Here is a 21330-nt window from a genome sequence, read left to right as displayed (position 1 = left end):
GGCGAGGCGGCGCCGGGCAGTGCGGAGCGGAGCCGCCGCCGCCGCCGCCGGCCCGAGCCCGAGGGAGGGGGGAGGCGGGGGTAGGGCGGGGCGGAGCCGCGAGGGGCGGAGCCGGGGCCGCGGGGGAGGGGAGGGGGCGGGAGCCCCACCTCTGCCCGCGCACACTCCCGGCGCGCCCCGCACGGGTCCCGCGCCCGGGAAACTGAGGGCGCTGGCTCTGGGACGGCCCAAGGTCACGCGGCTCGAGGCCTCGGAGATCCGATCAAGCCTAGTCCCAGAAGGGGAAACTGAGGCCCGCGAAAAAGAGGCACGCGCCCAAGGTCATCGCCGCCGCGCGCGACCTTGACGAGGGGCCTTCTCCTGGCGCTTCAGTTCGCCTCTGTCCAGAGGACACAGCGGGGCGGTAACCACTGAAGCTGGGGCTCGGAGAAGTGGAGCCGCCCCCATACTAGCCTCCATCCTTTCTATAGGTTTGAGAATTTCCATAATAAAAGGCCACACGAGCCCTTGCTTTGTCACTTGAGCCCCCGGACAAAGACGTGTTGTGTGGGGAGCGGCAAAGTGGGGTCAGGCCAGGAGTGTCCAGGTCCCACTGTGGTCCCCTCTCCCCCACCTCCTGCATATGAGGAAACTGAGGCCGAATTGGGCCAATAGGAAGAGCCACCCAAGGGTTCTGAGGATCCCCACCTTCAAACAAGGCCCTAAAGTACAGTGGGGGGCGGGGGGGGGCTCTCCCAAAAGGTTGGTGGGCTTTAAAGTGGGGAAGTGCCCAGGGTCACAGGGGGACCCAGGGTCTGCCACCCCTTCCCACCGGATGCCCACATGTGAGCCCCATTGGGCTACCCCATTTCTCTGCCCCTTGGGCTCAGGCTCCAGCCAGCCCCCGCCCCATAGGCCCCCAGATCTGGAAAAACACTCGAGGCTCTGCTTCTGGGGCTAGAGCCAGGCTGGGGAGTGATTCCTGGCGTCAGGTGACATAGGCCACAGGCCCAGGATTCTTCCCAGCCTCCACTCCCCACCCCAGCTCAACCAGCGCATCCTGCACAAAGGAGAGATGGGGAGCAGAGATAAGGAAAGGCCTGGAGATACAGGGAGAGGGATGGAAGACCACCGCTGGCCTCCAGGGACCCTCTGGCCTTCTTAGCGCTTTCAGGCCTGACATCATATTGGGTGACTTCACCCACCTGGAGGTCAGGACCATGAGGGTGGAGATGTGACATGTCCCTGTGCACAGTAGGTGGGACTCAAGGGCATTGAGGGATGGGCCCATCTGAACAATGGGTGGGCTGAGCCGGGCCATCTCCTGTCCCCCTGCAGGCTGTCCTGAGCCCTGGGGGTCCTTCCAGCGGCCACCTCTGCTGTGTCTTCAGTCAGACCCTGCCAGACCCACAGCCAGATGGGTGGACAGGCTGGGCCGCCGTCTGCCCTGAGTCTGCGAGAGAGAGAGAGAGAGAGAGAGAGAGAGAGAGAGAGAGGCTGGGCAAGCAGCAGAGTCGGCAGTGCCAGGCTGTGGCCCGCCCAGGCAGCTGTGTGTTCCAGCTGAAGGGGGATCTTTCATGCTCGCCCTGGGAAGATGTCAGTCCAGGCAGGCCGCCAGAGCCCCAGGGCTCTCGGCTGAGAGCAGGGAGGTGCACCCGCAGCCCAGCCCAAGGACCCACCAGGCCTGGAGAGGCAGAATGGCATCCCTCCCCCAGGGACCTGGCCTGGACCTTCAAGTCACAGAGGAGGAGAGGGTCCCAGCCCCTCTCCTGAAGACTCCTCCCCAACACACGGGCTCCACCCTGGGCCAGGCGGCCACCAGCCTCTGTCCCTCCCACCCCGTCTCACCACTTGCCCTGGGCCAGAGCATTCTTAGCATTCATTCATTCATTCACTAAATACTTATGAGGCACCTGATGGGGGCTGGGATTCAGAAGTGAACCTCTCAGGCCGCCCCCACCCTGGTGGGGTGACAGTCAACACAGCACGTGTGATGTTTAGCAGACGTTGTAGTGTCCGTTAGAAGGGGGTGAGCTCAACCTGAGCCAGGACAGGGGATGAGGTGTTGGGGGGATGTCTGAGCCTCGCAGAGTGGGTGGTGTCAGAGCCAGGACCTGAGGGGAGGATGGAGCCCAGAGCGGCCGGCAGGTGTCGTGGCCTGTGCAAAGGTCCTCAGGCAGGACGGTGCCTGGTTGGTGTGAGGAGAAGGGATACTGAGGACCTGGCGGGTGGGGGGTGTAGGAGATGAAGACCCAGAGGTGGTGGGGGTGGGGTGGGCTGGGGACAAGCCTGGGCAAACAGGAATAAAACCCCAAGTCAGTTCACAGTGAGTGGTTTGTTACCCAAAGCTGCTGGACTCCCACTTCCCGTGGAAGGAAGCCCCAGTCCCTCCCCACCCAGTTTGCCCCACCTCTTCCTCCCCAGCGCTGGGCTCTGGGCACAGGGGCTTCCAGCAGGCCCAGCTGGCCTGGGCCCGAGGCCTTTGCCCTGCTGTCCCGCCCGCAGCTCCCCTCCCCAGCCTCTCAGCACCTCAACACATGGCCCGTGTTTCCTGCTCAGCTGGGGCGGGTCCAGGTCCAAAGCCCTGGAGCCCACAGTTTGGAGGCCCTCTGACGGCGAAATAGTTAAGAGGCCAGGGAGACAAAGCCAGGCCAGGGTCTTGGCAGGCCCCGGGCCAGGGAGGGTTCTCAGAGCTTAAGCACCACCGCCAGACTCGAGCAATGCTGACTGTCCCCTCAGCCTTGTGTGGCGGCCCGAGTGCCCACATGCGCTGCTGACTTCGGAAGGGGGATGACATCTCCCAGTCTGGGCTGCCCGCATGAGCGCTGTTGTACCAGGCAGCGCCCCCGTGTCCAGCCCCGACTGGAGAGTGACCTTACGTAGGGAGCCCCTCACCCAGGCCTGAGTTCCCTGGCATCTGTGCGATGAGGGTGGGGTCCTCGGCGGACCTGGGACTTCCTTTCCCTGTGGACCTCACTCCCTCTGGGACCCCCACACCTCTGGCCCATTCCTCCTCACCTCTGCCCCCTGCTGCCAGGCGAGACCCCTAAATTCGTCTCTCGCTGCCAGCCACCATGGGACCTTGGGGTGCCCCCGGTGTACAACAGAGATGCTCTTCGTCAGGGCCCCAGAGTGGGGGAGGAACGAGGCTGGGGCTTGGGAGGCGCCCCCCCCCCCGATGCCTTCAGCGCAGGCCCCATCCCCGTCCTCGAAGGGCTCCCAGTCTGGAGGGCGGTGGGCCCAGGGAAGGGGTGGGCAGCCTGTGCCCCAGAAGGAAGGCACGCCCAGCCCTGCCCCTCTGCCTCAGCGACTGGGACCCCGAGACAGACCCCGGGTCCTGAGCCTCCAGGCGTTTGCCAAAGATGATATCACTGGATCCGGTGACTTCCTGTCCTGCCCCTGGGGAAACTGAGGCAGCTCCAGCGGCTGCAACCAAGAACAGCCCCCAGGGGCACAGGGGGCCGAAGACTTGCCAGTGCTCATCAAATGCTCGGGGAGGGAGACATGCAGAGCCGTCTGCCCAGCGGCCCTGTTTGCTGGTCGGGCTTCTCCTAAAAGCACATGTGGGCAGCGTCCCTCGCTGGGGGCCTGGTCCCCTCTCCACACCACATGCCACCCCCTCCTGTCCCCCAAGGCGCTGCCTGCGGACAATCCCGCACTTTCTGTCTAGACAAAGAAACCAGCAGTCGTTCCCGAGCCCCAAGTGTGTGGGCGCCAGGGGTGCAGCAGGAAGGTGGGCGGAGCCCCAGCTGGGGTGCGGGTGGGGACACACACAGACCCCGAGCAGGGGACACCCTCACGTGCCCTCCAACATCAGGCCCCAGCCTCAGCAGCGTCCCCGGAGAGGAACCAGCCTCGTTGTCACCTTCTTCTGTGCTGGCAGAACCCCCGGACCCATGTACACTGTCAGTGACAACCACATGGCCCAGTGAACAAGCAGGGATGTACATCCTTTGGACCAGAGAAGTTTAGATGGGTGCCCAGGACCGAGGGCCCAGCGTGTCCAGCTAGGGGGCACGAAGGACAGGCAGGGTATCCCAAGACCTCTGTAGACAGGGGCTCCCCTGACTTCCTGGGCCCCAGTGCCCTCAGGGGTGTGCACGTGGTGCCCTCTGGTGGTGGCTGGAGGGAATGGCTGGCCAGCCGCAGCCCCTAGCCCCAGCCCCAGGGCTTCGGGGCCCAGCGGCCTCAGTTCCTGTGAACTGGGAGGCACCTCCTCCAGGTTATGCGGTGCAAGGTCCCCCTAAAGGAACCCCTACTCTCCCCGTGGGTGCTCAGGGAAACCAGACCTGCGGGTGACTCCGGGGACACACCTGGTCAGCGGACAGGGGGCAGCCTGGTCCACCCCACCCCCGCCCCTCCCCAGCCCCCAGCCCCTGTCCCGGGGCTGTGGGACTTGCAGGGAAGAGGCCCTCTCCGTCCCCCCTCAGAACCCACTGGGCCTCGAGCCGGTGGCCAGTGGGCCAAGTCTGAAATCTGTCAATTCTTGAGGCTTTGGTACGTTGGGATTTGTTTTCGCCAACGTTGAAAAACGCAGACTTCACACGCGGGCCCAGATTTCTGGCTTCTCTGGAGAGTTAGGAAGAGCTGGCCCAACACTCTGAGACCCCTGCCTCCCCCGAACAGCAGGTGGCTTGAGACCCTCACCCAGACCTGCAGGTCTTGCAGGGCTCCAGGGGGGGGACATGGGGTGACCACAGCCCCTGGGTGTGGGAAAAGGGTCACCCTGGACAAGCCCTTTCCCCTCTGGCACTGTCTCCCCAGGTGTGCCCAGTGGGAGGCCTAGGTGGTACTTACCGAGTCCCAGGGCTCCGCCCCACCTCCTAGGACTTCCTGTTCCACCCCCACCCCCACCCCCACCCCGCTTCAACCCCACCTACGCTCCCCCATTCGGCCCAGCTACTGGGATGCAGGCTGGGTAAGCAGGCAACCCCCTTCTCCCCGCAGGGGCTGGTGCACAGCTGCTCCTGGGGTTCTCTGGGCTGCCTCCCACCCCCAGCTAGGGTCCCAAGAGGGGCAGCCGCGCCCCCACCCCAGATGTGCCTCGGGACAGACTCCCAGCTCCAGAGGGAGGCCCCAGCTGCTCACCTGCCCCTCAGGCCCCCAAAGGCCCCGGGAGCGTTCTGACCAGGACAGCCGGGTGCCTGGCGGCGGTGGCTGATGGCCGCCCATCCCGACCTGGGGGTCCGCGGAAAGGATGCCCTGGTTTTGTCCAGATACCCTTTGAAGGGCAGAAGCAGGCTTAGAAGAACTGGAGAGCCGGACCACTTCTGTTGCAGTGGTCCGTACACCACTCCCGGCTTTACCCGTCACCCAGCCCCCGTGCACCCTAACCTCGTTACGCCTCACCGGCTGAACCCCCCCCCCCGAGCTTTCTTGGTGAGACCCAGGCTCGGCGCAGACAGGAGCCGGGAGAGTATGAGGGGTCAGACTTTATTGGGGAGTAGGAAGGTGGGGTGGGGAGAGAGGCCCATCACAGCGGCTCCTGCTCTGAGAAGAGCAGCTGACACCCTCTTCCCAGGGCGGCCACGTGCTCAGACCTGCAGTGACCCCACAGCACTGGCTTCTCACGGCAGGATGCTTGGCACCGCGGCTCCACCTGGACCTTCTGCAAAGGGCAGGGACTTGGCTCCGGCCCCACACAGCCGAGCAGTCTCAGGAGGTGGACCTGGGGCGGGAGCCTCAGAACAAGGGCCGTCTGGCCTCCACACCCAGACCAGGAGACCAACAGCCCAGGGGACGCGAGGGGACGGATGGTGGGGGTGGCAGGGGCCTCACACAAACCTCACGACTCCCCTGGGGGGCTCACGAGATGGTTAAAAAAGAAAAGCAAAGCCCTAAGGGACAGAATTCTACACACAGAAAACCCTAGTTTCGTTTTTCTTTAAAAAGGTGAGAAAACGTGTGATTTGAATGCACAACACGGTTTGCTTTTGTCAGGTGGGTTTCCGTGGGGTTGTGCAAACGCTGGGATGGGCGCCTACAGACTCGTCCTGGGGGTGGGGGGGAGAGGGGCGGGGCGCTTGGACCAGCCTCAGGAGCAGGAGCCCCGCGCCCTCGGCCGGCCCGCCCTCCCCCCCTCACCTCTCAGCTGGAGTTCCTCTGGCGAACGTTCTTGTCTTTGTCGTTCACGTGGTGCCCGCTGCTCTTCCTGGTGACAGGAGGACCAGACAGCTGCCCCTCACGCCTCCCAGCTCTGCCCAGTGACCCGCCCACCCCCAGCAAGGCAGGGACTTACAGTGGAGCAGAGCCGGCGTCCTCATCTGTGCAGGTGCACAGCCACATGCAAGAGAGGAGGACGGGCTGTCAGCGGCGGTCTGCACACCAGGCCATGCACGGGGTGGCCCCATCCCACGGGGCGCCGCCCTCAGCCTCCCCGACTGCAATGTGGGGGCTAGCCCGCCCCAGGACACGCACCCTCACGTGAGCTGTCTAGGGTCTCAGTGTGAGAGGCACCTGGGGGCCCTGCCTGGCCCCCAGCCCCGCACCCCAGTGGCCCCATCACACAAGGCCAGGGGTTTACTTGGTGCCACAGCCCTGGGCCCAAAGCAGTCTCCACAGGCGGAGACCAAGCCCATGGAGGAGCACTGACCGCAGAGGACGCCCGCTGGCAGCCCAGTGAGGAAAGAGGGGCAGGTGAGGCCGTAAGGGCTGACACACACCCCCAGCCAGGGAAAGGGGCGGGTGCCCCAGGGAGGCCCCGGGACACGGTGGCCAAGGGGGCTAACCCTCAGGCCCACACTCCCGGACAGCGGCCCCGGCCCCAGGGGTCCCCCCGCCGGGAGGGGAGCAGAGGGCGTGTGGGGCCGGCTCACCGTCTAGGACCTCGTCCGGCTTCCGCCGCTTCTCGTAGATGAAGATGATGGTGACCAGCACGAGCACCTCGGCCACGATGCCCAGGAAGGGCCAGAGGGCGGCGAAGCGGTTGCGCACGCGCAGCGTGATGACCGCCTGGCCAGAGCCCTCTGAGCTGGTGCCGTTGCACACGTACTTGCCGGGGTCTGAGCTCAGGTCCAGGTCTGGGATATGCAGCTCCGTCCTGGTCTCCGAGGAGACCACGAAGAACTTGTGCTGGGAGCTGTTAGTGATGGCCTGGTCCCCAGAGTCGGTCATCTTGGACCACTGCCAGTTTGCGACGGGCGGGAAGGAGTCTGACTTGCAGGCCAGCACCACAGTCTCCCCCTCGGTGGCGTGCTCCGACTTCTTCACCGCCTTGACGCTGGGGGGCCCTGCCGGGAGGAGGGCGGGCTGGAGCCTGACCCTGGGGCAGCGGGGCCGGAGATGGAGCTGCCCTGCCCGCCTCCACCCCAGCCCCTCAGGCCCGGGGCCCCCAGGAGCCCACCCTTCACTTGCAGGTCGCTGCGGCCCGCATGTTCTGGAAGGAAGATGCAGGAGTACTGGCCCGAGCGGTCGTCCGAGTCCACGCTGCAGGCAGAGGCCGTGAGCGGGGTGTGAGCCGAGAAGCTTCTGTCCAAACCCTGCCGGGCGGGGGCGGGAACGGGGGGGTGCCTCCCCGGGGAGGAGGGACCAGGAGGTGCAGGGACGGCAGGCAGCTTACCCCACAGCCACATCCAGGAGCCCTGGGCTTCCAGAGCCGCTCCTCCCCCCAGACAAGGCTCCGCAGTGGCCCCGGCGGTGCTCAGAACCCAGCGAGCCAGGGACCGGGGTCCCCAACGCGCCGGAAGGAGGGCCGGGTCTTGGAGGTGGTCACGTCTGGCAGCCACTGGACCCTCCCTGCATCCCGGGCCTCAGCTGTCTCCAAACCCCCGTCTGAGCCAGTTCCCAACTTCTGTCCAGAGCCAGCCCACCGACTACAACCTCCGTACTCGCTGACCAGAGGCCCTTGGAGACCAGGCAGGCCCCGCCTTTTGCTGCTGGGGCAGCCTCACTCACTCGTACTCCGTCCTCAGGCCGGGCAGCGCGTCCTCCTTCAGCACCTTGCCCCCCTTCACCCAGCGGTGGCCCACGATCTCGGTGGCGCTGTGATTCAAGGCGCATGTGAGGCGGGTTCTGGAGCCATCATCATCGATGGAAGTCAAGATCGTGCTCCCTGGGCAGCCAGAGGAGAGAAGAGAACAGTGTCAGGGGAGAACCCAAGGAGCCTGCCACTTCTCCCAACCCCAGCTCCCCAGAGGGAGAGAAGCCAGGGCTGGTACCCAGAGTGCAGAACCGCATGGGGCTCCTGGAAGGCCCTCCCCTCGGGGTCTGGGGCAGGATTCTGCCAGGAATTGTCCTAACTGGCTGGGCCTTGGGCGTGGGAACAGCAGCAGCGCCCACCCCGGCCCCAGAACAAGGACCAGGGCAGCGACTGCCGGGTCCAGCCCCGCAGCCCCGAAAGGCCTTTTCGGAAAGTTGAAGTCCATCACCGCCCAGGTCACCACCCCCGCTCTGGGTAGTCTTGCATGCTCCCCCTCTCTCCCACAACCAAGGCAAGGCCACCGGGGTGGGTGGGACAGGTGTGCTCAGGCCACGGGGGCCAGGGGGCTGCAGCGGCCCCGTCCTGGAGGTGCCTGCTTCTCAGAAGGCCGCATGTGCCCCAAACCTCCACACAAATGACAGGCTGCCCTCCTGCCTGGGGCGCTGGGGCGACTCCCCGCAGCCCTTCCTCTCAATTTCCAACCAGGCAAGGCTCCCCATTCATTACGACCTTCTCTTGAGGAACCGAAACGTGAAGCCGGTTAGAAGCAGACAGTGAGAAGCACGCTGACAGTTCTGGAGATGGGAGACTGGGCTCGAGCTGGGGAGGGCTCCTCTCCAGGGACCAGGGGCAGGAGACCCCAGACCTCTGGGCGTTCAGGGAGGGGGCCGGGACGGCAGACCAGAATGAGGACCCCTTTGCTGGGGGTCAGGCCGCACCTCCAGGTGCTGACCTTCAGTGAACGTCCACACCAGAGCCCTATCCCAGGGCTGGGAGCAGGTGTCCTGGGGATACTCCTGTCAAACCACCCGGGATCCCGGGGCAGCTGTCCTTGGGGACAGTGGGGACTTTATAAAGTCGCGTCCAAGACACAGTGGTGTCTACCAGGAAGCGCCTGTTTCTCCAGAACCGTCACCCACACCCACGCACCCGAGGCAACCCTTGGAGAAGGCCACGCCCACAGGACTTGGGCACAGAGGGTGCAGGCCCAGAGGCCTCTGGCATAAAATCAGGCGAAAGCAGAATCAGGACTGCGCTGGAACGGTTCAGCCAGTAGGGACGCAGCCAGGCCGCGGGGCCCCAGCGCCCACCAGGCAGGCCGCCACCCTGGACCCCCGCTCCCTCACTGGGGTCACACGGTGACTTCCGACGGCACAACTGCGTGAGCACAGACTAAGCACGTGAAGCCGAGCAGAACGACCGCAGGTCACGACCCCCGGCTGGACCTGGCGGCAGGAGCCCTCCGGCTGACGCCCAGTGATCCAAACCGGGCTCCCCCGTCCTCACGGACTCCTCAGCCGCTAAGAAAAGTAAAGCTCAAATCCCAGGACAGACTTCACAGCTGGGCCGCTTTCTGGAACGACTGCGGGCAGAGCGCACATCTCCTTGGGCGTCTGAGATCCCGCCTGGGCCTGTGTGTTAGGTCCTGGGTGGGCTGGCCACACGCAGGCCCCTGCGCCCCGGCGGCATTCGGGTCCAGAGGACGCCAGCCTCCTTCGGGTGGAAGAGGCAGGACCCAAGGCCAGCCCGTGCACAGAACACGTGCAGGGCCCGGTGGGGCCTCTTCCTGAGCCGCCAGTCCTCACCACCCCGCCTCTGGCCACCTGCTGGCCACCTGCTGGCTCTTCCTTTAAAAGGGGACAGGACGTCTCAGAAGTCCGGGCCAGCAGGGACTGAAGCAAAGGAGGCCCCTCTGCAGCTCCAGGTGCTCCCCGCTCCTGGGAGCACAGCCGCGGCAGTGCCGCACGTGTGCACGGACACAGACGGACCTTCACGTCCACCCACTGGCCACTCAGGCCTCAGGCCAGGCGGTTACAGGCAGACAGGGGCGTGAGGATGGACCTCTGCGTCACTTTCACCAAAGGCCTCCAGAAACCCGCATTTCTCCGTCAAGATTTCCCAAGACTGCAGAACCAGCAGCTCCGTACAGAGCTGGGAGGTGAGTCAGGGCAGAAAGTAAGGCCAGAGGCGGCGCTTTGCCCAGACAGGGCCTGCCTCTGCACCCTAGAGCCTCGGACAGGGGTGCTCAGGCAGGTCTTACCCAGGCCCCACCCTGCCTCCTGGAGGAGAGACGAGTGCCCGCAGGACTCCTCCAGGTGGCACCAGGGCGGGGTGCCTCAGCTCTCAGAGAGGGGCAGAGGTGGGCCCCAACTCCACCCATCCCAGGTGTCTGCAGAGGCCAACGGGCTGGCCAGCCTCGCCCAGGAGAGCCCTCCCTGCCTGAGGCCCCGCAGGCCGACACCCCTGTCCTGGCCAGAGGGACACACGCAGCAAGGGAGCCAGCCCATCCGCCCCAGTGACCTGCCACATGCCGGTCACCCATCCTCAACAGGCCAGGTCACTCCAAGTGGGGTGCCGGGTTGTGGCCCCCAGGGCCACCACAGAGACTGCTGCCACAGGGGACGTAACATCTGTGACACTGACAGGTCACTGGGACAGGGCCATTAGAAAGAATGCCTCAAAATGCTCCTCAGGGGGCAGTGATGGAAAGAGGGTGAAAAGCCCACCCTCCAGAACCCCCAGCCACGCCCAGTGCCCAGGAGGCCCGGGGCAGCACCCCAAGAACTCACAGGGGCCCCGGCCGTGCACAGGCAGGCCCTCCCAGAGCCCTGGGAACCCGAGAGTGCCTGACCCTCCTTCCCGACCACGTGACTGCAACCCATGTTCTCAAGTAAAGTCACCTTCATCTAAAAACAGCCACCCCTCCTCTGTGCCCACTCGGCAGCCGGGCTGGGCAGGGCGCAGGGCCAGGCAGGCCTCGGGTACACATCCTGGGGGGAGCTCTCGGGACGAGGCGGTGGCCAGGAGAGACCGCCTCTGGGAGGCCAGCCCCGGGCTGCTCACCGCTCTAATCCTGCGGGCGGGGGGCTCCGGCCCCTCACCCGAGGCTCAGAGAGGGAACCAGCTAGCAAGCCCATGTCTGCCCGCCAGCCCCGCCAGGACCACAGGGCCCTGCATGGCCTGGAGAGCAGGGCTCTCCCAGGAGGAGGGACATCCTGGGGCCTCAGGCGATGGGGCCCCCCCCACGAAGACACCTGCCCCAGCAGAGTTGCCCGAGGCAGGTTTCTGGAGAGCTGACCTGGCCAGGAAAGGCGAACTCACTCACCCCAGGCAGAAAAAGGACACGAGACCCAGACTTTCAGGTCTTTCCCAGAGTCCCTGGGAAAGGTGGAAAGTGAAAAAGGGAGGAGAAGGCACAGATATAGCCCCAGGGGGATTCAGACTCAGCATAAATAAACCAGGACCGCCCACGGCACACACCCACGTGGTGTGAGTGTGTAAGAGCAACCCCACAGACAAGGGTGATGGATCGGAGCTGTGCCCCCAGCAGAACACCGGGGGCCATCCTTCCCCGCTGGCTGGCGAGGGCTGCGTCTAAAGGGCTCACGCTGCCGGGCACTCACCTCGCCTGCCAGGGGCCCTGTCCAGAGGGCGGTCAATAAATGGCCGTTTTGATTATGAGGCAAAAGAAAGAGGCGAACTGAGATCTAAAAGTAGGTCAGCAGTAAGCCGGTGAAGCTTCTCTAAGGGGCAGCCCCTCCCACGCCCTAGGGCAGCTGCCACCCCTCTCAGAGCCCACCTCCTCCTGCCCCCAAGGTCTGCACTTTGTTCTCTACACGCTGGTCACTATAAATCGTTAACCCAGAACCAAACGGGAAGTCGTGCTCCATACAGGAAAAAAAAAATCTCTCTTTCAGGCAAAAGAGAGGCTGCCCTGCTTTCTCCCAGAAAAGCACGCCTTAACCCATTTTGCTGTGAGCATTCTCTAAACCACGTCTGCCCACCCAACAGGCTGCCCCTCCCGTGAGGAGCTCCGTTTGAGAGTCTGTAAAAACAGTCCCCCCACAGTTCCTGCTCTGAGCCGGGGGGGCTCACGGTGACCTTAGAACACCTCCCCTCCCGGCCGGGGCCTCTTTCCACCCCTGTAAAAACAGGAGGGCGGACCAGCCTCCACCTTCTTCTGGGCCCCGAAATCAGACAAAAACGAAGGAAGAAGAGTGTATGCCTCCCCACAAGGGTTTAAGTGTTCGGGCGACTCCAGGGACAAGTGCAGAGCCAGAGCGAGACACGGGACCTAAATCCCGGGAAGAAGGACAATCCCTCCGGCCGGAAAGCCGACCCGGCTCAGGGGCCGTCACGTGCCTGGGTGCCCGCGCCCCCGTGAGGACAAGAGCCCACCTCCCGGATGACAGCCAGGGCCTGGGCGCCCGGGGGCTCCCCTGCGGCCCCCGCCCAAGCATTCCGAGCAGGAAAGTCCCTCCTAAGCTGCCTCGCTTAGGTCGGCTTCAGCTCGGAGTCTCCCTCCCCACCACCCCCCGGGCTGGGCCTCCCTCCACCGGCCGGGCTCTCCTCCCTCTCGCCCGGGCTGGGGTCTCCCCTGGAGCAGAGGGCGGGCCGCCCCCAGCCAGGCCAGACCACCAGCAGGCTTCGCGCCCCCACCCCAAGGTCCTCACCTGCCCCGAAGCCGCCCTGAGCGCTCAGCAGCACAAGCCCCAGCATGAGCCGCACAGCCGCCATGTCCCACCGTCCCGCCGTCCCGCCGTCCCCACGCAACCGCCGCCCGCGGCGCTATAAGAACCGGACAGCCGCCGGGCGCGCGCACGCAGGCGGCGTCGCGGGGGGGGGGGGCGCACGGTGAGTCGGCCACCACCTGCGCACGCGCGCGGACGCATGTACGCACGCGCGGACCCGGCTGACTCGCGCTACGGAAGCTGAATGGGCGGCGCCACGTGAGAACCCGGGTGGGCCGCGCGCTGCGGCCAGGGGCGAGGCTACGTTGCTAGGAAACGGGGCGGGGCCTGCGAGACCGGGCGGGGGCCAGCTGTCCTTCCTAGTTTGACTTAAGACCTTAACTTTACGCTCAAAGTGTAAATTTCTCAACTTACGTGTAGTTTGCCATAGTGCAAAAAATTTAAAAAGAATCGAGGGAGGAAAAAAAAAAGAATCGAGGGAGGCGATGGGGATCCCCGTGAACAGGTGGGATGTGTCCCCTGGGGTGAGGCTGCCAGATTTAGCAAATAAAAATAGCTGGACAGCAGTTAAGTTTGAGTTTCAGGCAGAGAATGAATAATTTCTTAGTGTAAGTGTCCCGTGCAGTGTTTGAACACAGTTTTGCAAGGAAAGTATCACCATTTACCTGATTCAAATGTAACTGGCCGTCCTGTATTTGGCTGGAACACCTACGCTGAGGTCCCCGTGTTTTACAACAAATACTTCTAAAAATGACAAAATACTTTCAAACAAAACCAGGGTATGCAGTCTTTGTGACCTTGGATTAGGCAATGGTATCTTACACATGTCACCAAAAGCACAGGCAACAGCAACAAAAAATCAGATACATTGGAATTCATCAAAAATTAAAAACTTCTGTGCTTCAGAGAAGAAAGTGATAAGACAACCCAAGGAATGGGAGAAAATACTGGTAAATCATGTATCTGATAAGGGACTTGTATCTAGAATGTATAAAGAACACTTACAACTCAACTTTTTTTATAACTCAAGTTAAAAAAATATATATTTATTTGGCTCCAGCATGGGGATCTTCGTTGCTGCGCGTGAGGTCTTCGGTGCGGCGTGCAGGATCTTTTTTTTTTTATTGCGGCTTGCTGGCTCTTCACTGTCGCATGTGTGCTCTTAGTTGTGGCATGAGGGATCTAGTTCCCTGACCAGGGATGGAACCCGGCCCCCCCTGCATTGGGAGCGTAGAGTCTTAACCACTGGCATACCAGGGAAGTCCCTTAACTCTTAAAAAGGACAAATAACCCAATTAAAAAATGGACAAAGGATCTGAAAACACATTTCTCCAGAGAAGACATGCAGATAACATTAGCACATGAGAAGTTGCTCAGGGGAAGGTAGGCAGAAACCACAGTGAGACACCACTTCGCACCCACCACGATGGCCCTCATCAGAAGGGCAGAAAATAACAGGATGAGGAAGTGGAACCCTGGGCGGGGCTGGTGAGGAGGTGAAACGGTGCAGCCGCTCCTCAAAAGGTTAAACGGAGTGACCACCTGACCCAGCAATGCCAGTCCTAGGTGTGTGCCGCAGAGAACTGAAAACTCACGTCCATACAGGAACTTCCACTGCAATGTTCACAGCAGCACAACAGCCAAAAAGTGGAACAGCCCAAATGCCCATCAATGGGTGAATGAATAAGGAACATGTGGTCCCTCCACACACGGGAACGTCACTCAGCCAGGAAAAGGGGTGAAGCCCTGACCTTGCTGCCACGTGGATGGACCCTGAGAACACGATGCTCAGTGAGAGAAGCCAGGCACAGAAGGACCCACGGTGTGTGATTCCATTGATGGGAAACGTCCAGAACTGGTAGATGCACAGGGACAGACAGTGGGCTCGTGGTTGTCGGGGCTGGGGAGGGGGAGGGGGGGACTGCTCATGGCGATGGGGTTGCTTTCTAGGGTGATGAAATGTTCTAAAACTGATTGTCATGCTGAGTGCTCAACTCTGGGAATGTACCAGAACTGTTTACGCTTTCATGGGTGAATTGTGTGGTATGTGAATCATCTCAATTAAAAAATGGGGTGATGTCGATCAGGAGGCACCGCTTTAGATGAGGGGCCAGGTGGCCTCTTGGAGGTGACGACATTGGAGGTGACACGTGTATGAGGAGGGGCAGCGGCCCCTGGAGGGCTGAGCTGTGAGTCCAGGAGCAGCTTGTCAGGGGCAGGGGGAGGCAGCTGGAGGAGGAGCCTGGGCAGAGCCGGCAGAGCCCTCTCTGCGAGGCCGGGGATCCTGGAGGAAAAGGCTAGAAGGGTGTGACAGAGGGGCCAGGACAGAGGCCTCTCCTCCTGCAGATGCACTGGCAGGCTCAGCAAGGCTGCACGGAGCGGGGTCGAGAGGGACGCGTGGGAGGAGGGGGGCAAGCGGGCAGCTGGCCTCAAAGCACCTCCGGGCTTGGGCGGATCTCTGTGCCCCCGTTGGCCCAGAGCCGGGCTGAGGGCGGGACTCGTGGGAAATCGTGGGGCTGCCAGAACACAGTGGTGCCTCCCTGCCCCCTCCCTCCTCAGCTGGGTCCTGGCCCCAGCCGGGTCAGGAGGGTCCCATGTCCCCTTCTGCTTCTAAGAAGAGGCCTTTCAGGATGAGCCCAGGCAAGGGTGGCCAGATTCAGCAAGTAAAAACACATGACACCCAGTTACACTTGAATTTCAGATTTGCAAAAGGCACTAATTATTTAGTATAATATATCCCACACACTATCTGCTATATACTTACACTAAAAACGATCTGTTGTCTGTCTGAAATTCAGATGTCACTGGTTGTCCTGCAGCCCTGTGTTCCACGGGGCACCTCTGACCCCGCCTGTCGAAAGCAGCCAATCCGGTCACCCTTAACTCTCCTCTTCGCCCCCCCAACTCTCTGTCCTTGCGTGCACCCCGTGCACACCCCGTGCTCCTTGCCGGCTGTGCGTGCGGGCAGGGACACGCACAGCCGGCAAGGCCTGGGCTTGCGGGCGCCCCTAATTGGCCGTGGGAGAGCCAGGATCCTCCCTGGGTCTCCCCCTCTGAGGCCTGCGGGGGCCCTGGGAGCGGTCCAGAGATCCACAAACAGAAGAGCAAGGAAAGCGCTTCCCGGCTCTGCTGTTGGCACAGACAGGCCACCGCTAGCTCTAGCCAGGCAGGAGGAAGGAAGAGCCGAACTCCCCGCTGGGGCCTCAGCGCCCTCACCTCCCCCGCGCTTGGCTCCAGCCTTGCTGGCACTGTCCCTGCCCCGAGCCTTTGCCTGGCTGTGCCTGTCACCGGGCACGCCTTCCCGGGTCTCCGACCGACCCTTCCCACCTGGCCCTGGCTGCACCCGAGCCGTCCTTTCTCCGGGCCTCATACTCAGGACACCAGCCACTGTCCCGTCTCTGGCTGTGTGGTTTGCTTTCTACTTCTTCCTATGAAACGTTTTGAACGCAAAGATAAGGGGAGAGAAAACATGAGGGTTTTATTCTCTGTCACACCCATCTGTGCATTGCTAAAATGTTCCAACTTAAGGTTTCTGTTTTTTAAAAATTTTATTTATTTGTGGCTGTGTTGGGTCTTTGTTGCTGCCTGCTGGCTTTCTCTAGTTGTGGCGAGTGAGGGCTACTCTTCCTTGTGGTGCGCGGGCTTCTCATTGTGGTGGCTTCTCTTTGTTGCAGAGCACGGGCTTCAGTCGTTGTGGCTCGCGGGCTTCAGTAGTTGTGGCTCGCGGGCTCCAGAGCGCAGGCTCCGTAGTTGTGGCTCACTGGCTTACTCGCTCCGTGGCATGTGGGATCTTCCCGGACCAGGGCGCTGGCTCGAACCCGTGTGCCCTGCATTGGCAGGCGGATTCTTAACCACTGCGCCACCAGAGAAGCCCCCAGCTTCAGGTTTTCAGTGCATTTTTCTGAAAGGGTGGAGTTTGAAATCCAGCCCTTCCCCAGGTGGTGACTGGTGGTGAGGGTGTGGATTTTATGCTGAGGAGCCCTGGGAGGGATCCGAGCGAGGGCGGGTCTTAGTCTTCTATCTTCCGTGTGTTGTAGACAGGTCCGGGGCTGTGGGGAGAGGGTCCTGGGCAGGGAAGGCGTGGGACTGGGGGGACAGGATGGTGCAGCGGTTGCTTCCAGACCTGAGAATGGGGCCTTCCTTATTTGGAAAAAACGTCTTTGCAGATATAACTAAATTAAGGGTCTTGACATGAGCTCATCCTGGATGAGGACGGCCTTGAATCCAATGACCTTATAAGAGACAGACACAGGGACTTCCCTGGTAGTACAGCGGTAGAGACTCCACCTTCCAATGCAGGGGGTGTGGGTTTGATCCCTGGTCAGGGCACTAAGATCCCACATGCCTCTGGGCCAAAAAACCAAAACGTAAAACAGAGGCCATATTGTAACAAATTCAATAAAGACTTTAAAAATGGTCCGTATCAAAAAAAATCTTTAAAAAATCAAAATAAAATAAAAAATCGGAGACAGAGGATGGGGTGATGGGACCACAGGCCCAGGACACCAAGGACCGTGGGCCACACCAGGAGCTGGGAGGGGCGGGAAGGACCCCCCCCCCCCCACGGAGTGAGCACAGCCCTGCCGACACCCCGTCTCAGACTTGTGGCCTTCAGAACCGTGAGAACATAATTTCTGCTATGTAAGCAGCCTAGCTTGTGGCGCTCTGCTGCAGCGGCCCCAGGAGATGGTACAGAGGGTCGGGTGGTTGGTTCCTTCAGCGCTGGGGTTGACTGACGTGGCCGGTGGCAGTAGGGTGGTCAGGGCAGACGCCAAGCTGGGAGCCAGGGAGGCTCCCTGCAGGCGGGGGGGCCCCGGGACTCACCCGCCAGTCCAGCTCCTGCTTCAAGGGCAGACGTGCCCGGAAGGGATTTACAGAAGCAGCTGCCCTCTGACCTCCTTTGGCTTCTCCTTCTTAACTACTGCTCTCCCTGGAAAAGTGACAGGCGGTTCCCCCAGATGAACGTGGCCGGGGGCTGGTGATCTTTCCTAGCGAACAAGTCCGATAGGTAAAAACAGGACAAAACAAAACAAAACAAAGCATCTGAAAGTGAGAGATGATCCAGCCTCTCCTCAGCCTCCCCCGCTGAGATGGCAGAGAATTCAAGAGATTCTTCCCCTGCACAGTTGTGATGCACAGTGTCCTGAACACCTGGGGGGCTGCTGTCAACGGAAACCCTCCCTGGGCCTCGTGGGGGCTGAGCTTTAAGGTGTCCTGGCGTTTCAAGGTTTCCTCACCCTGTTGCCGATGTCTTTGTCCTGGTGGAACAAGGGGAGGGTTCTTTGTTTCTCAACAGTTTATTTTGAGAAGTCCTCAAACCTACAGAGGCACCCTGGGGACAGCAGCCCCCTGCACCTGGATTCTCGGCCAGGGGCCTTGGCCACGTTTGTGACCCAACCCCTTCCTCTGTCTCTGTCTCTCTCTGTCTCTGTCCCTCTCTCTCTGTCTCTCCATCTCTGTCTCTGCGTTTCCCTCTCACATTTTCCAGAACCATTTGCGTGTGAGGGCACCACCGCCTTCAAGCTAAGACGCCACACGAAGGCTGGGATCCGAAGACGCGTCTGAGGTCTTCCTGTAAATTAATGTTGGATCATCCCTGCGGTCCAGTCTCCCTGAAGGCCCCAATCTCAGCCCTTATGGAAAGTTTTTCCCAGGCCCTGGGGACACTGAATTGAGCTGTCATGTTGCTCTCCTGGCCCTTATTCCAGGACACAACACAGTTGCTCTGAGCGGCCAGGTGTAGGGTTGGTTTTGGGAAACGCATTCCCTGCAGGGTCCCTCTCCCACCATCCCCCGACCCCCTGCTGGCCAGCTGAAACCGGCAGAGACCAGAGCCCCCGCCCAGCCCTGACACTCGGTCGTGCCCTTTGACCCCCTGTGGCGGTGCCCTGGTGCCCCGAGTCCCCCAGCCTGTCCTGCTGTCAGTGCCTCACTCTGTCCCTTTAAGGCTCTCAGGGTCCTGCTCACCTGGGCGTGGGGTGGGGCTCAGCTGGGCAGAGGCGACAGCTGTGGACGCAGATAAGCTTCCCCCTCCAGGGCCTCAGGCCTCCAAACACCGCCAGGCCTCCACTGATCTCCGTCCAGCTGGAGCCACCCGGCCCTCCCCCTCCCAATCAGGGACTTACTGGAGGATGGCACAGATAAAACTGCAGCGTCCGGTGGCGCTGCTGGAGGTGTGATGCCGAAATCCTTCCGCAGCTGAACCGCGGGAAGGCGGCGGCCAGAGGGCAGCTGTGCACCCTCAGCAGCCGAGGGCGCCGGGACAGCCCATGTGTCCCTCGACGGATAAATGGACAAATGCCATGTGGTCTCTCCACACATGGGAACGTCACTCAGCCTGAAAAGGAGAGAAGCCCTGACACTCGCCACCACGTGGACGGACCTTGAGAACAGGATGCTCAGTGAGAGAAGCCAGACACAGAAGGACACACAGGGTGTGACTCCATGGATGGGAAACGTCCAGAACAGGCAGGGAATGTGCAAAGCGCCAACCTGCCAGCTCTGGAGGTGGGGCATACCGCCGCCCTCTGCAGGCTGGAAGATGCACAGCTTTTCTGCAGGCTGGGGTGCGCCCGGTGGGGTCAGGTGCTCAGCCCTCTCCCTCTGCTGGGAGTGCGGTGAGTGCGGCGCTGGCTTCGTGAGGCCCCAGGCCTTCAGAGACAAGCCTAGGTCCCTCCATCGGGGCTCCCCAACCCCGCCTGCTGCCATGGGGGGCTCACCGTCTGTGGGGCATCCTGGGCACCATGGGGTGTGGAGCGGCCTCCCCGGCCCCATGTGCTCAACGCTGGAGCCCCCAAGTCCTAGGGACCACAGACATCCCCAGTTGTGGCCCCGTGTCCCTGGGACAGAATTGCCCCAGGTGAGACCCCCGGGTCTACAGGAGCGTGGAAATATGAGCGGGGTGCCCGATGGGACACCCCATGGGAATGGTGTGGGTGGCCAGGCGGGAGGACTGTCGCACTTGAGGGAAGGCCCCGGGCACAGAGCAGTATCCTCGGGGACGCACAGGCAGGCAGGACCCATCTCGGGGATGGGAACCCAGAGGCAGGAACCTTGCTGGGGAGGAGGCTTGTGGAGCTTCTGCTCTGTCTGTCGACCTAGGCGCTGGTTACACAGGGGTGTTTGCCTGGGGTGTTTGTCAAGCACCCAGCAGTCCTCCAATGCCCAGAGGATGCCATCCTGAAGATTTAACTCAGTTCTGACCCTCTCTGCCCAGAGTCGGTCAGACCCCCAGGTTACAGGCCAGCCCCACATGTCTGCCCCCACCCCACACATCCATCCCAAGTCCACCATGTCCCCTGAGCTTCTGACTGACCAGCTATCGGGGTTCCTGCCACCCATCTCCTCAGGTTTGATTAACTTGCTAGAGCAAACAAATGGGACCTGATTAAACTTAAGAGCTTTTGCACAGCAAAGGAAACCATCAGAAAAACGAAAAGACAGCCCACAGAATGGGAGAAAATATGTGCAAACGAAGCGACCCACAAGGGATTAATCTCCAAAATATACAAGCAGCTCATGTGGCTCAAAATAAAACAAACAAACAACCCAATCGAAAAATGGGCAGAAGATCTAAATAGACATGTCTCCAAAGAAGACATACAGATGGCCAAGAAGCACATGAAAAGATGCTCAACATTGCTAATTATTAGGGAGATGCAAATCAAAACTACAATGAGGTATCACCTCACACCGGTCAGAATGGCCATCATCAAAAAGTCTATAAATAGTAAATGCTGGAGAGGGTGTGGAGAGAAAGGAACCCTCTTGCACTGCTGGTGGGAATGTAAATTGGTGCAGCCACTATGGAGAGCAGTATGGAGGTTCCTTAAAAAACTAAAAATAGGGCTTCCCTGGTGGCGCAGTGGTTGAGTTCGCCTGCCGATGCAGGGGACGCGGGTTCGTGCCCCGGTCCGGGAGGATCCCACATGCCGCGGAGCGGCTGGGCCCGTGAGCCGTGGTCGCTGAGCCTGCGCGTCCGGAGCCTGTGCTCCGCAACGGGAGAGGCCACAACAGTGAGAGGCCCGCGTACTGCCAAAATAAAAAAAAAAACTGTTCTAAAAAAGTAAAGTCTATTAAAAAAAAAAAAGATAAAGAAGCTTTAGCAGTTTGGAAAAGAAAAAAGAGAGAGAGAGAGAAGGTGGGTGGTCTCCGTCCTCCGCCTCCTTTTCATCCTTCCTTCTCTCTGGCTCTGGAATAAAGATGGCAAGGGTTTCCTAAAGCATCTTAACACTTTGCAGGAGGCCTGGAACTCAGTCTGTGCTCAGCAGACAAGAAATTCTGCTGCCATCACCAAAGGGGAAAAGCCCTTGCCTTCTGATGGGCAAACTCCACTTCTGGGCCCATAGCCCAGACAAGCGGATACAGGCGGCAGGTGGGGGCCGGGAGCTGCTCCCTGGCCTGGGCTGAGGCAGTGCCAGGCTGGCTGCCTGAGCAGTGGCCTTTCCTGCTTAGAAAACCCTCAGATGAGGACGGAAGGCACCAGAGGCACTTACTTCCTGGGAAAAAGGTTATCGGTGGATGACGTGGGGCACTTCTTTCCCTTGGCGGGTTTTGTCCTTTTAACTTCTCGCCCATGTGCTGTAGTCACTATGCAAAAGCCCCATTCACGACAAGCCTGTGAGGGGCTGAGCGACCTTCTGGGGTCAGGGATGTGCATGTTGCAGGGCTTGTGTTGTTCACATCTGTCCTTGCTGTCGGAGCAGCAGATCCTTGAGTGACACCTGTGCGTTCCGCCGCGTA

The 21330-nt window shown here is 61.3% G+C and overlaps 1 protein-coding gene across 2 annotated transcripts; it reads right to left on the bottom strand.

Moving 5' to 3' along the window:
• Positions 1–5396: 5396 nt before the first annotated feature.
• BSG (basigin (Ok blood group)) lies at positions 5397–12728 on the bottom strand. 2 transcript variants are annotated; one of them, XM_060007222.1, is made up of 7 exons: positions 12571–12728; positions 7873–8029; positions 7322–7404; positions 6795–7208; positions 6218–6242; positions 6064–6130; positions 5397–5660 (listed from the first exon to the last, which is right to left on the bottom strand). In XM_060007222.1, exons 1-6 carry the CDS (start codon positions 12632–12634, stop codon positions 6067–6069), a joined length of 807 nt encoding a protein of 268 aa, XP_059863205.1. In that variant the 5' UTR covers positions 12635–12728; the 3' UTR covers positions 5397–5660; positions 6064–6066. The 2 variants fall into 2 exon arrangements, with proteins under 2 accessions (XP_059863205.1, XP_059863204.1); XM_060007221.1 differs by having other exon boundaries at positions 5397–5587.
• Positions 12729–21330: the final 8602 nt, after the last annotated feature.

The sequence above is a fragment of the Delphinus delphis genome, chromosome 3, assembly GCF_949987515.2.
Source record: "Delphinus delphis chromosome 3, mDelDel1.2, whole genome shotgun sequence".
NCBI lineage: Eukaryota > Metazoa > Chordata > Mammalia > Artiodactyla > Delphinidae > Delphinus > Delphinus delphis.
Note: the sequence above shows the minus strand (reverse complement) of the source record. Positions and strands in the feature narration are given on the sequence as shown.